At 46.4% G+C, this 16029-nt stretch overlaps 1 protein-coding gene across 1 annotated transcript in view; it reads right to left on the bottom strand.

Moving 5' to 3' along the window:
- Positions 1-16029, bottom strand: part of LOC124278532 (myoferlin-like) — a 151502-nt gene that overhangs the window by 67774 nt on the left and 67699 nt on the right. Inside the window, exons 16-21 of the mRNA XM_046714261.1 lie at positions 13297-13308; positions 11135-11235; positions 9209-9322; positions 6865-6964; positions 3317-3519; positions 3001-3107 (exon numbers count right to left, since the gene is read on the bottom strand). Of these exons, the coding sequence (XP_046570217.1) occupies positions 3001-3107; positions 3317-3519; positions 6865-6964; positions 9209-9322; positions 11135-11235; positions 13297-13308 (637 nt within the window). The remainder of the gene's footprint in view (positions 1-3000; positions 3108-3316; positions 3520-6864; positions 6965-9208; positions 9323-11134; positions 11236-13296; positions 13309-16029) is intronic.

The following is a 16029-nucleotide window of genomic DNA, read 5'->3' as shown; positions in this document are numbered from 1 at the left end:
CTACTCCCCGTACATGACCCATCTACTCCCCGATACATGACCCATCTACTCCCTGTACATGACCCATCTACTCCCTGTACATGACCCATCTACTCCCCGTACATGACCCATCTACTCCCCTGCTGCATAAGACCCATCTACTCCCCTCAGACATGACCCATCTACTCCCCCGCATGACCCATCTACTCCCCGCACAAGACCCATCTACTCCCCTGCATGACCCATCTACTCCAAGACCCATCTACTCCCCATACATGACCCATCTACTCCCCGTACATGACCCATCTACTCCCCGTACATGACCCATCTACTCCCTGTACATGACCCATCTACTCCCTGTACATGACCCATCTACTCCCCATACAAGACCCATCTACTCCCCGTACATGACCCATCTACTCCCCATACATGACCCATCTACTCCCCGAACAAGACCCATCTACTCCCCGTACATGAGCCATCTACTCCCTGTATATGACCCATCTACTCCCTGTACATGACCCATCTATTCCCCATACAAGACATATCTACTCCCTATACATGACCCATCTACTCCCCGAACAAGACCCATCTACTCCCTGTACATGACCCATCCACTCCCCGTACATGACCCATCCACTCCTCTCTGCATGAGCCATCTACTCCCCCAGACATGACCCATCCACTCCCCTGCAGACATGACCCATCCACTCCCCGTACATGACCCATCTACTCCTTGTACAAGACCCATCAACTCCTCATAGATGATCTATCTACTCCCCGTACATGACCCATCTACTCCTTGTACAAGACCCATCAACTCCTCATAGATGATCTATCTACTCCCCGTACATGACCCATCCACTCCCCGTACATGACCCATCTACTCACCGTACATGACCCATCTACTCCTTGTACAAGACCCATCTACTCCTCATAGATGATCTATCTACTCGCTGTACATGACCCATCCACTCCCCGTACATGACCCATCTACTCCTTGTACAAGACCCATCAACTCCTCATAGATGATCTATCTACTCCCCTGCATGACCCATCCACTCCCATTACATGACCCATCTACTCCTTGTACAAGACCCATCAACTCCTCATAGATGATCTATCTACTCCCCTCAAGACATGACCCATCCACTCCCGTACATGACCCATCTACTCCTTGTACTTCTCATAGATATCTAAGACCCCATCAACTCCTCATAGATGATCTATCCTTACAAGACCCATCAACTCCTCATAGATGATCTACATGACCCATCCACTCCCGCATATGACCCATCTACTCCTTGTACAAGACCCATCAATAGATGATCTATCATAGATGACCCATCCTCTCTATCTACTCAAGACCCATCAACTCCTCATGATGATCTATCATCTACATGACCCATCCACTCCCCCTACATGACCCATCCATTCCCCCCAGACATGACCCATCCACTCCGGCATATGACCCATCTACTCACCGTACATGACCCATCCACTCCCATGCATGACCCATCTACTCCTTGTACAAGACCCATCCACTCCCTGTACATGACACATCCACTTCGCATATGACCCATCCACTCCCATAGATGACATGCACCCATCTACTCCCTCATAGATGATCTATCTACTCCCCGCATACATGACCCATCAACTCCTCATAGATGATCTATCTACTCCCCGTACATGACCCATCTACTCCTTGTACAAGACCCATCAACTCCTCATAGATGATCTATCTACTCCCCGTACATGACCCATCCACTCCCCGTACATGACCCATCTACTCACCGTACATGACCCATCTACTCCTTGTACAAGACCCATCTACTCCTCATAGATGATCTATCTACTCGCTGTACATGACCCATCCACTCCCCGTACATGACCCATCTACTCCTTGTACAAGACCCATCAACTCCTCATAGATGATCTATCTACTCCCCTCAGACATGACCCATCCACTCCCCGTACATGACCCATCTACTCCTTGTACAAGACCCATCAACTCCTCATAGATGATCTATCTACTCCCCGTACATGACCCATCCACTCCCCGTACATGACCCATCTACTCCTTGTACAAGACCCATCAACTCCTCATAGATGATCTATCTACTCACCGTACATGACCCATCCACTCCCCGTACATGACCCATCTACTCCTTGTACTAGACCCATCAACTCCTCATAGATGATCTATCTACTCCCCGTACATGACCCATCTACTCCCCGTACATGACCCATCCATTCCCCGTACATGACCCATCTACTCCTTGTACAAGACCCATCTACTCCTCATAGATGATCTATCTACTCCCCGTACATGACCCATCCTCTCCCCGTACATGACCCATCTACTCCTTGTACAAGACCCATCAACTCCTCATAGATGATCTATCTACTCACCGTACATGACCCATCCACTCCCCGTACATGACCCATCCGCTCCCCGTACATGACCCATCCACTCCCCGTACATGACCCATCTACTCACCGTACATGACCCATCCACTCCCCGTACATGACCCATCTACTCCTTGTACAAGACCCATCCACTCCCGTACATGACCCATCCACTCCCCGTACATGACCCATCTACTCCTTGTACAAGACCCATCTACTCCTCATAGATGATCTATCTATTCCCCGTACATGACCCATCCGCTCCCCGTACATGACCCATCTACTCCCCGTACATGACCCATCTACTCCCGGTACATGACCCATCTACTCCCCGTACATGACCCATCCGCTCCCCGTACATGACCCATCCGCTCCCCGTACATGACCCATCTACTCCCCGTACATGACCCATCTACTCCCCGTACATGACCCATCTACTCCCCGTACATGACCCATCTACTCCCCGTACATGACCCATCTACTCCTCATAGATGATCTATCTACTCCAGTATGAAATCATGTCTCTAGCCTGTTCACATATGACCCTGTCTACTCCATATATAGGACTGACTTTGGGACTGTGTGATCATATAATACACACACACTCACCTACAGTCTTGCGTGAGCTGGTCCAGCAGTGATATGAGGAGCTGGGCTAATTCAGGTGTTGGCAACTTTGCTTTGATGCCTATTCGAACTCGTTCAATGTTGGCTTCCTGAAAACAGTGCATCTTTAACATATGGTAGGAAAATCTGTACATATTTGATCATGACAGGCATTAAGAAACACTCTACTTTGAGCCTAAATAAAAGTCCAAAAGTGAGAACTGATCCAGAAGGTTTTCCATTATGTCAGAGCTAATACCAATGGCCACTGCTGATGATGAACCCTTGCTAGATACCCATTAACTACACATGGACTGACCAGATCGGTGATGATTCGGAGGAGACAGTTGAGTGCCTCCAGCCTGAAGCTGATGTCCTCCCAGTGGCTGTCCACCACCACACATGGCTTGGTGTTCCCCCACGGCAGGAAGTAGTAGTAGCAGCCATCAAACACGGCGTTGGTGGGCTGAGTGGTGGATGCACAAGGAGCCACATTCTCATCTAGTTTGTTACCATAATTTCCTGCATATCAGAAGGAACATGAAGATTTAAATACACTTTGAATAACATTTATTTTTCATAAGAATAAGAAAACAAACTTCAAAGGAGAGGTGGAACTTTACATTCCTCTTATGTTAAAGTCATGGTATAATTCTATGCTAAGCATGTTTATATATATATTTGGTATTGAAGACAAAACACGCAAATAAAAACTTGCTCTAATTGCTGGAATAACGCAAATGCATCATTACATGTAAACTCCAGATTTAAACTTTATGCTTAAGTAATAGCATGATGGTGGTTCTGCATCACTTCCTCCTAGGGGGTTATTTTCTATGTAATGTTGCTCCCAGCGTCCAGTAACAATAATTATCCCCAAGCGGAGACATCATTCGATGTCCCGACTAGCTGTCCAGCCTAGGCCCGACAGCCGGTCCCGGCAGTGTGATGGTAGAGCGCTGGACTGACAATACTAAGGCCCACCTTTTCCGCATATATCGCAAACATAGTTCACACTACTTCTTTTTATAAGTCTGAATAGCGTGTTTAAATTCGAATGGATGCGATTTCGACCATTAACCTCTAAGCCGAGCATTAAATACTGTAATATTTATTTCTTAAACCAGAAATCCGAAGAAGTTTCCACGACGAAAAACAATGGGGATTTATCGATCTGAACACGGACACGGCTGTAGCGCAGCTTCAGCAACAGTATCCTCAATATCAATTTAAAAAACGATCAGATCGTAACATATACGTGCAAATTCGTAAATGAAAAGAAAAACCGATTACGGACGATCGGTTACATCAATAATTGGTTACAACATATGCTCGATGCGGAGGGCAAACCTGTTTTACCGCCCAATGAGTCGAAGTCGATTTTATTTCAGTTACTCGAATTTTTAGAAGCATTTCACTCTGCCGTTAACGATGCCATAAAAAAATGTTTAATTATCGTGCCCGATAAATTACCCAAGCGTATTCCCAAATACACGTTAGTGTCTTCTTCTAGTAACATATGTAATATTATTCAACGACATATAGCTTTGTCTTCGGCTGAATTTCCCCATGTACGACTTCAAATCCAATCGTGCGTATTAAACTACGCGAAGATTCCACCGGCAAACGATTTACATCCTACGTGGCGTATAATAAAACCGAACCTTTACGTCCTACGTAGCTTATAATAAAACCGAACCTATTTACGACGGAAAATTAATCGCGTATAAAGAATTAGTCGACGAAAATGACGTTCCCGCTTTTCCCGATAATATTCATACCCTTTTATTATCCCTATCGATTCACGCCGTCGTCGTCGTCGACATATCATCTGTATGCTTTAGTAGCATGGGAGTTTCAATTATCCCTCAATATACCGTATCCGTAGTTACAGCTCCTTTAAAACAACACATTAACGTGTTGGATATTTACGATGACAACGAGTTAATCGCGACGACGAAAGAGCTAAGCAACGTCGGCACACTGTTGCCAAGCTCGGTCGCCATCTTGTTTGGCTTAGCCACGCCGGAACACCATATAAGCTCAGGCGGCCATCTTGTTTGGCTTAGCAACCGTGCTCTTGGTTGGAGCTCTGTTGCCAAGCTGGGGCAGCCATCTGGCTTGCTGTCAGTCTGTATGCGAATTTAACGGGCATAGGCTTGACAGCTAGTCGGGACATCGAACAATGTCTCCGCTCGGGGATCATTATTGTTACTGGATGCTGGGAGCAACATTACATAGAAACAAGCATTGTCACTAAGGTGACATAATCCCCCACCGCAAATTATCAAATTAAACTTATAAAGTAATGAAAGTTTAAGTTAAATGTCAACAAAATCATGACCAACCTCTCTTGATATCTGGCTCTTTAGTTGTTCAAAACAGACACATATTTTCAAGACTGACTTTGACCTTGACATGAATGTCATAGTGTATGAAATATGCAAAAATAATACTAAAGAAATTGCTTATTGAAAAACATTTAAGGGAAGTCTTGAAAGTCTGAAGAAAATCCAGTGCACCGTTTTTGAAATATCTTGCTGACAATTCAGGTTAACATGCTGAAATCTTCAAAGTGTCTCTGTGACCTTGAAAATTAAGTGAAGGTCACCAAAATTGACTGGGACCTGCACCTTCCCTAGATAAAGTGTGGTTTCAAATATGAAGACAATCCAGTGAACGAATCTTGAGATAGCTTAACATGCAGGTTAACATGCTGAAATCTTCAAAGTGTCTCTGTGACCTTGAAAATTATCTGAAGGTCACCAAAATCGACTGGGCCCTGCGCCTTCCCTAGATAAAGCTTTGTATTGAATACGAAGAAAATCCAGTCAACGGTTCTTGAGATAGCTTAACATGCAGGTAAAACGTGAAAGTCCCCTTGTGACCTTGAAATGAAGGTAAAGGTCACTAAACCTGACTTGGACCTTTCTTATACTGTGATGAACCTAGGTACCAAATATGAAAAGAATCTAGCGAACGGTTCTTAAGATATTCCAATTCATACGTACGTACTGACGGACGGAGCCTTATACTATATCCCCGCGTGCTAAACGCGCGGCGGGGGATAAATAATAACCCCCTAGGAGGAAGTGATGCAGAACCACCATCATACTACTACTGCTTATTTCCACTTTTCACACTATTCAATTGTTGGCGGTCTGTACACAACCACTACAAGGAATGGTACATCAGTATGGGTGACAACATTGCTTGAAGTGCGTATGACGGCAGTTGGAGACACATACGATCAATTTCTTCAATCAAAATTGCCAAACTATGCCAAGTATTGTATTTATGTATCAAACAGCATATAATCTGGCATGGTGGGTGATCACCATTTACATATAAATTTTAATGCAAATGTTTGCTGGACATCTTTTGTATACCATATTAACTAAAAAGAAACAAAAATATCTAATTTAGTAAAAGCGAAAAATACCCAGCCTCAGTCAAACTGTTGCAATGGAAACTTGAAAAATATGTTCTTAAAAATCCCATTCTGTCAAAAGGCACAGTTCACTACTTACAAATCTAAGTACCTACTTTGGTAAAGAATTATTGTACAGTTTTGGAGGTCTGCTAAGGAAATGACAGACGGAAGGACTCTAATAACCCGAGCAAAACTTGTTGCATGGACAATTGTGGGTTAAACAGAATAATAACCTGGACACTGTTTATCTTTCCCTAAAACCGTTATTTCTTAAACCTTGTCAGTTATCCTCAAAATGATTCACTACAAACTGGAAATTACTATAGAAACAGAAGAATTCTAACCAGTCAGGCAGACAGGGAACTGAAGGGAAAATTACTTCTCTGATATGATTTCCTTCGGACAGATTGACAATAATTCCTGCAACAACTCACCAATGCTGACTTCAAACTCAACTGGTGCATCAATCTCACTGATCATGGTGGCATTCAGGAAGGATGCATGTAGACGATATTTCCGGCGCCGCATGAACTTCTGTATAAGAGTAAGGATGGACTGGTGCATGAGCATGGAGTCAATCAACACCTGCTACATGGATACACATTAAATGTGGTCCGCACTGGGATATGTCATGGATACACTGTTGATGTGAGGTCTACCTTGATACTACACTGTTGATGTGAGGTCTACCCTGATACTACACTGTTGATGTGGGGTCTACCCTGATACTAGACTGTTGATGTGAGGTCTACCTTGATACTACACTGTTGATGTGAGGTCTACCCTGATACTACACTGTTGATGTGGGGTCTACCTTGATACTACACTGTTGATGAGTGGTCTACCCTGATACTACACTGTTGATGTGAGGTCTACCCTGATACTACACTGTTGATGTGAGGTCTACCCTGATACTACACTGTTGATGTGAGGTCTACCTTGATACTACACTGTTGATGTGAGGTCTACCCTGATACTACACTGTTGATGTGAGGTCTACCCTGATACTAGACTGTTGATGTGAGGTCTACCCTGATACTAGACTGTTGATGTGGGTCTACCTTGTTGATACTATACTACTGTTGATGTGGGTCTACCCTGATACTACCTTGACTGTTGATGTGAGGTCTACCCTGATACTAGACTGTTGATGTGGGGTCTACCTTGATACTAGACTGTTGATGTAGGAGGTCTACCCTGATACTAGACTGTTGATGTGAGGGTCTACCCTGATACTAGACTGTTGATGTGAGGTCTACCCTGATACTAGACTGTTGATGTGAGGTCTACCCTGATGATAGACTGATGTGAGGTCTACCCTGATACTAGACTGTTGATGTGAGGTCTACCCTGATACTAGACTGTTGATGTGAGGTCTACCCTGATACTACACTGTTGATGTGAGGTCTACCCTGATACTAGACTGTTGATGTGAGGTCTACCCTGATACTAGACTGTTGATGTGAGGTCTACCCTGATACTGTTGATGTGGAGGTCTACCCTGATACTAGACTGTTGATGTGAGGTCTACCCCTGATACTAGACTGTTGATGATGAGGTCTACCCTGATACTAGACTGTTGATGTGAGGTCTACCCTGATACTAGACTGTTGATGTGAGGTCTACCCTGATACTAGACTGTTGATGTGAGGTCTACCCTGATACTAGACTGTTGATGTGAGGTCTACCCTGATACTAGACTGTTGATGTGAGGTCTACCCTGATACTAGACTGTTGATGTGAGGTCTACCCTGATACTAGACTGTTGATGTAGGTCTACCCTGATACTAGACTGTGAGAGGTCTGACTGTTGATGTGAGGTCTACCCTGATACTAGACTGTTGATGTGAGGTCTACCCTGATACTAGACTGTTGATGTGAGGTCTACCCCTGATACTAGACTGTTGATGTGATCTACCCTGATACTAGACTGTTGATGTGAGGTCTACCCTGATACTAGACTGTTGATGTGAGGTCTACCCTGATACTAGACTGTTGATGTGAGGTCTACCCTGATACTAGACTGTTGATGTGAGGTCTACCCTGATACTAGACTGTTGATGTGAGGTCTACCCTGATACTAGACTGTTGATGTGAGAGGTCTACCCTGATACTAGACTGTTGATGTGAGGTCTACACTGATACTAGACTGTTGATGAGGTCTACCCTGATACTAGACTTATACTACACTGTTGATGAGGTCTACCCCTGATACTACACTGTTGATGTGAGGTCTACCCTGATACTAGACTGTTGATGTGTGAGGTCTACCCTGATACTAGACTGTTGATGTGAGGTCTACCTTGATACTAGACTGTTGATGTGAGGTCTACCCTGATACTAGACTGTTGATGTGAGGTCTACCCTGATACTAGACTGTTGATGTGAGGTCTACCCTGATACTACACTGTTGATGTGAGGTCTACCCTGATACTGCACTTTTGATGTGAGGTCTACCCTGATACTACACTGTTGATGTGAGGTCTACCCTGATACTAGACTGTTGATGTGAGGTCTACCCTGATACTAGACTGTTGATGTGAGGTCTACCCTGATACTAGACTGTTGATGTGAGGTCTACCCTGATACTACACTGTTGATGAGTGGTCTACCTTGATACTATACTGTTGATGTGAGGTCTACCCTGATACTATACTGTTGATGTGAGGTCTACCCTGTTACTAGACTGTTGATGTGAGGTCTACCCTGATACTAGACTGTTGATGTGAGGTCTACCCTGACACTAGACTGTTATACATGACAATACAGATGGTTTACCTGCACTCGGAGTATGTCATCACTGTTAATGTCAGCTATAGATTGTTCTGGCAGCTCTCCAAGCTGTGTTACCAGCTCCACCAGGGCTCGTCCTCGGTATGCCACACCCTCACCCTGCAATTCAGGAATTGTTATTTAGAAAGTTGCACAGGTGCTGAACAGCAGTACATACTGATTTCCTGAAACAACTGTCAGAATTCTTGTATTTCCCCAGTGAGAGTAACGTAAATACATGAATTCTTGCACAAGTTTAATAAAATCACTGACACATCTGTGAGTGTAATAATTTCTTTATTACCCATTGTTTCTTTATCATTTTGAGCTCCGCCTTGTAAAATGTACCGATCACAAGCCCAGAGGACAAGTCAGTGATGTGCATGCTACCGAGAGGACAAGTCAGTGGTGTGCATGATACCCAGAGGACAAGTCAGTGGTGTGCATGATACCCAGAGGACAAGTCAGTGGTGTGTATGATACCCAGAGGACAAGTCAGTTGTGTGTATGCTACCCAGAGGACAAGTCAGTGGTGTGTATGATACCCAGAGGACAAGTCAGTGGTGTGTATGCTACACAGAGGACAAGTCAGTGGTGTGTATGCTACCCAGAAGACAAGTCAGTGGTGTGTATGATACCCAGAGGACAAGTCAGTGGTGTGCATGATACCCAGAGGACAAGTCAGTTGTGTGCATGCTACCCAGAGGACAAGTCAGTGGTGTGCATGATACCCAGAGGACAAGTGAGTGGTGTGTATGCTACCCAGAGGACAAGTCAGTGGTGTGCATGCTACCCAGAGGACAAGTCAGTGGTGTGCATGATACCCAGAGGACAAGTCAGTGGTGTGCATGCTACCCAGAGGACAAGTCAGTGGTGTGCATGCTACCCAGAGGACAAGTCAGTGGTGTGCATGCTACCCAGAGGACAAGTCAGTGGTGTGTATGATACACAGAGGACAAGTCAGTGGTGTGTATGCTACACAGAGGACAAGTCAGTGGTGTGTATGCTACCCAGAGGACAAGTCAGTGGTGTGCATGCTACCCAGAGGACAAGTCAGTGGTGTGCATGATACCCAGAGGACAAGTCAGTTGTGTGATGCTACCCAGAGGACAAGTCAGTGGTGTGCATGATACCCAGAGGACAAGTCAGTGGTGTGCATGCTACCCAGAGGACAAGTCAGTGGTGTGCATGCTACCCAGAGGACAAGTCAGTGGTGTGCATGCTACCCAGAGGACAAGTCAGTGGTGTGCATGATACCCAGAGGACAAGTCAGTGGTGTGCATGATACCCAGAGGACAAGTCAGTGGTGTGCATGCTACCCAGAGGACAAGTCAGTGGTGCATGCTACCCAGAGGACAAGTCAGTGGTGTGTATGATACACAGAGGACAAGTCAGTGGTGTGTATGCTACCCAGAGGACAAGTCAGTGGTGTGTGCATGATACCCAGAGGACAAGTCAGTGGTGTGCATGGACAACCCAGAGGACAAGTCAGTGGTGTGCATGCTACCCAGAGGACAAGTCAGTGGTGTGTATGCTACCCAGAGGACAAGTCAGTGGTGTGTATGCTACCCAGAGGACAAGTCAGTGGTGCGCATGACCCAGAGGACAAGTCAGTGTGCATGCTACCCAGAGGACAAGTCAGTGATGTGCATGCTACCCAGAGGACAAGTCAGTGTGTGCATGATACCCAGAGGACAAGTCAGTGGTGTGCATGGAGGACAAGTCAGTGGTGTGCATGATACCCAGAGGACAAGTCAGTGGTGTGCATGATACCCAGAGGACAAGTCAGTGGTGTGCATGATACCCAGAGGACAAGTCAGTGGTGTGCATGATACCCAGAGGACAAGTCAGTGGTGTGCATGATACCCAGAGGACAAGTCAGTGGTGTGCATGATACCCAGAGGACAAGTCAGTGGTGTGCATGATACCTACCTTGCCCAGATTCAGGTCCTCATACTCGTCTGGCAGATCAGAGTACTCCCTTGTTGACCCATAGAAGTTGATGTAGCATGGTCCGAATGTGGGCAGGAAACCTACACAAACAAGTTACATGCATTCACAACCACCAAACATACTCGGTTGGTACACCACAGCATTTATTGAAAAGGGTAAGTAACAAAAGGACTTAAGTCATTATCTTGACATTTACAATCAAATTGTATAACAAAACTCCTGCTTTGAGATAACAATTCATTGAGCGTTTTCAGTTTACAGGTATGTATTACAAATTAGCAGCTTTTACTGAAGAGAGGTCACTGATACATTGTTTAAGAAATGATCTTCCACATTAATGAAGGTAAAGGTCTTGTCATAACCACTTTGCAGACAGCATGAGTCAAGGAAAGTCACCACAATCATCCCTGGAAACTCTCACGAACAAGCTATGACCATCACTACCTGGGCACAATCATCCCAGCCCTCTCTCACGAACAAGCTATGCCCACCAGTATCTGGGCGCAATCATCCCTGCACTCTCTCACGAACAAGCTATGCCCATCACTACCTGGGCACAATCATCCCTGCACTCTCTCACGAACAAGCTATCCCCATCACTACCTGGGCACAATCATCATTGTACTCTCTCACGAACAAGCTATGCCCATCACTACCTGGGCACAATCATCCCTCCACTCTCTCATGAACAAGCTATGCCCATCACTACCTGGGCACAATCATCCCTTCCGCTCTCTCACGAACAAGCTATGCCCATCACTACCTGGGCGCAATCATCCCTGCACTCTCTCACGAACAAGCTATGCCCGTCACTACCTGGGCTCAATCATCCCTGCACTCTCTCACGAACAAGCTATGCCCATCACTACCTGGGCACAATCATCATTGTTCTCTCTCACGAACAAGCTATGCCCATCACTACCTGGGCACAATCATCCCTGCACTCTCTCACGAACAAGCTATGCCTATCACTACCTGGGCACAATCATCCCTCCACTCTCTCACGAACAAGCTATGCCTATCACTACCTGGGCACAATCATCCCTGCACTCTCTCACGAACAAGCTATGCCCATCACTACCTGGGAGCAATCATCATTGTACTCTCTCACGAACAAGCTATGCCCGTCACTACCTGGGCGCAATCATCATTGTACTCTCTTATGAACAAGCTATGCCCATCACTACCTGGGCTCAATCATCCCTGCACTCTCTCACGAACAAGCTATGCCCATCACTACCTGGGCACAATCATCATTGTACTCTCTCAAGAACAAGCTATGCCCATCACTACCTGGGCACAATCATCATTGTACTCTCTCACGAACAAGCTATGCCCATCACTACCTGGGCACAATCATCATTGTACTCTCTCACGAACAAGCTATGCCCGTCACTACCTGGGCGCAATCATCATTGTACTCTCTTATGAACAAGCTATGCCCATCACTACCTGGGCGCAATCATCCCTGCACTCTCTCACGAACAAGGTATGCCCATCACTACCTGGGCACAATCATCATTGTACTCTCTCACGTGAACAAGCTATGCCCATCACTACCTGGGCACAATCATCATTGTACTCTCTCACGAACAAGCTATGCCCGTCACTACCTGGGCGCAATCATCCCTGCACTCTCTCACGAACAAGCTATGCCCATCACTACCTGGGCAGGATTAGGTGTACAGGAATTAGATATGATATTGGGTTAGAGGCATGCAGGATAGTTAATGGCTAGTACAGACCACAAAGCAGATGAGGAGTCAAATGGAAGTCCTGCCCCATGTAACCACTCAGCATATATTTAAATATAACACACAACACTGATGTCTACAACACAGGATAAACAGGACTTTAATTTCAGGCTTTCATAAGCACTTGTTGTACATCATACCATGATAAATGGAGCAACTGTAACCCAACCAAACGAAAAACTCAATATCAAACTGTTTCAAATGAAAAGATTGTGATAACTATAATCAAATCTGCCAAAGCATTCTTTCTGACATAATAATTGAATTACATCAGACAAATGGCATATGGCATGACAAAAGAAAAATGATAACATAATGCTGCCCAGATGAAACAAAGTCAGGAAATGAGGATAGGAACATGGAAAGAAACAACGGAAACCAGTTTACCCTCGTCCTTGTCTGCACAAAGATAAACAGAGTCACCGATTAGACACACATCAACACAGCAGCTGCCCACGTAAACAGGACAGTAGGTTATGACAGAAGTTTCTTCTAGAAAGATTGGACTCTTAGCGTGTCTCATTAAGTAAGAAGGAGATTAAGAATGATTAACTCTAGCATGTAAATGAGTTGTTTACCTGGTATGTAATGGTTAAGAATTAACAAATTCATATTCTACAACAGATCTCTTAACAGAGCAACTCCAGCTGTCATCCATTGTATAGTGTTGAGTGTAAGTGGTGGAAATTCAGTATGTGGACATGTACTGGGAGTGTGGCCTGTGTGTAGTTCTGATGGGAGCGGCCTGTCTGTAGTTCTGATGGGAGTGGCCTGTCTGTAGTTCTGATGGGAGTGGCCTGTCTGTAGTTCTGATGGGAGTAGCCTGTCTGTAGTTCTGATGGGAGCGGCCTGTCTGTAGTTCTGATGAGAGTGGCCTGTCTGTAGTTCTGATGTGTGTGGCTGACTGTAGTTCTGATGTGTGTGGCTGACTGTAGTTCTGATGGGAGTGGCCTGTGTGTAGTTCTGATGGGAGTGGCCTGTCTGTAGTTCTGATGGGTGTGGCCTGTCTGTAGTTCTGATGTGTGTGGCTGACTGTAGTTCTGATGGGAGTGGCCTGTCTGTAGTTCTGATGTGTGTGGCTGACTGTAGTTCTGATGGGAGTGGCCTGTCTGTAGTTCTGATGGGAGTGGCCTGTCTGTAGTTCTGATGGGAGTGGCCTGTCTGTAGTTCTGATGTGGATGTGGCCTGTCTGTAGTTCTGATGGGAGTGGCCTGTCTGTAGTTCTGATGTGTGTGGCCTGTCTGTAGTTCTGATGGGAGTGGCCTGTCTGTAGTTCTGATGTGTGTGGCCTGTCTGTAGTTCTGATGGGAGTGGCCTGTCTGTAGTTCTGTCCTGTCTGTAGTTCTGATGGGGAGCGGCCTGTCTGTAGTTCTGATGGGAGTGGTCTGTCTGTAGTTCTGATGGGAGGCCTGCCTGTCTGTAGTTCTGTAGTTCTGATGGGAGTGGCCTGTCTGTAGTTCTGATGGGATGCCTGTCTGTAGTTCTGATGGGAGCGGCCTGTCTGTAGTTCTGATGGGAGTGGCCTGTCTGTAGTTCTGATGGGAGTGGCCTGTCTGTAGTTCTGATGGGAGTGGCCTGTCTGTAGTTCTGATGGGAGTGGCCTGTCTGTAGTTCTGATGGGAGTGGCCTGTCTGTAGTTCTGATGGGAGCGGCCTGTGTGTAGTTCTGATGAGAGTGGCCTGTCTGTAGTTCTGATGTGTGTGGCTGACTGTAGTTCTGATGGGAGTGGCCTGTCTGTAGTTCTGATGAGAGTGGCCTGTCTGTAGTTCTGATGAGAGTGGCCTGTCTGTAGTTCTGATGTGTGTGGCTGACTGTAGTTCTGATGGGAGTGGCTGACTGTAGTTCTGATGGGAGTGGCCTGTCTGTAGTTCTGATGGGAGTGGCCTGTCTGTAGTTCTGATGGGAGTGGCCTGTCTGTAGTTCTGATGTGTGTGGCTGACTGTAGTTCTGATGGGAGTGGCCTGTCTGTAGTTCTGATGTGTGTGGCTGACTGTAGTTCTGATGGGAGTGGCCTGTCTGTAGTTCTGATGGGAGTGGCCTGTCTGTAGTTCTGATGGGAGTGGCCTGTCTGTAGTTCTGATGGGAGCGGCCGGTCTGTAGTTCTGATGGGAGTGGCCTGTGTGTAGTTCTGATGTGTGTGGCCTGTCTGTAGTTCTGATGGGAGCCGCCTGTCTGTAGTTCTGATGTGTGTGGCCTGTCTGTAGTTCTGATGGGAGCGGCCTGTCTGGGAGTGGCCTGTGTGTAGTTCTGATGTGTGTGGCCTGTCTGTAGTTCTGATGAGAGTGGCCTGAATGTGGTGCTGATGGGAGTGGCCTGAATGTGGTGCTGATGGGAGTGGCCTGAATGTGGTGCTGATGGGAGCGGCCTGAATGTGGTGCTGATGGGAACGTCCTGAATGTGGTGCTGATGGGAGTGGCCTGAATGTGGTGCTGATGGGAGTGGCCTGAATGTGGTGCTGATGGGAGTGGCCTGAATGTGGTGCTGATGGGAGCGGCCTGAATGTGGTGCTGATGGGAGTGGCCTGAATGTGGTGCTGATGGGAGCGGCCTGAATGTGGTGCTGATGGGATGGCCTGAATGTGGTGCTGATGGGAGTGGCCTGAATGTGGTATGGGAACTGATGGGAGTGGCCTGAATGTGGTGCTGATGGGAGTGGCCTGAATGTGGTGCTGATGGGAGTGGCCTGAATGTGGTGCTGATGGGAGTGGCCTGAATGTGGTGCTGATGGGAGTGGCCTGAATGTGAATCTGATGGGAGTGGCCTGAATGTGGTGCTGATGGGAGTGGCCTGAATGTGAATCTGATGGGAGTGGCCTGAATGTGAATCTGATGGGAGTGGCCTGAATGTGAATCTGATGGGAGTGGCCTGAATGTGGTGCTGATGAGAGTGGCCTGAATGTGAATCTGATGGGAGTGGCCTGAATGTGAATCTGATGGGATGTGGTGCTGATGAGAGTGGCCTGAATGTGGTGCTGATGAGAGTGGCCTGAATGTGGTGCTGATGGGAGTGGCCTGAATGTGAATCTGATGGGAGTGGCCTGAATGTGAATCTGATGAGAGAGCCGCCTGAATGTGAATCTGATGAGAGCTGATGGGAAGTAGCTGAATGTGAATCTGATGGG

The sequence above is a fragment of the Haliotis rubra genome, unplaced genomic scaffold, assembly GCF_003918875.1.
Source record: "Haliotis rubra isolate DU_JTF1 unplaced genomic scaffold, ASM391887v1 Scf239, whole genome shotgun sequence".
Lineage (NCBI taxonomy): Eukaryota > Metazoa > Mollusca > Gastropoda > Lepetellida > Haliotidae > Haliotis > Haliotis rubra.
Note: the sequence above shows the minus strand (reverse complement) of the source record. Positions and strands in the feature narration are given on the sequence as shown.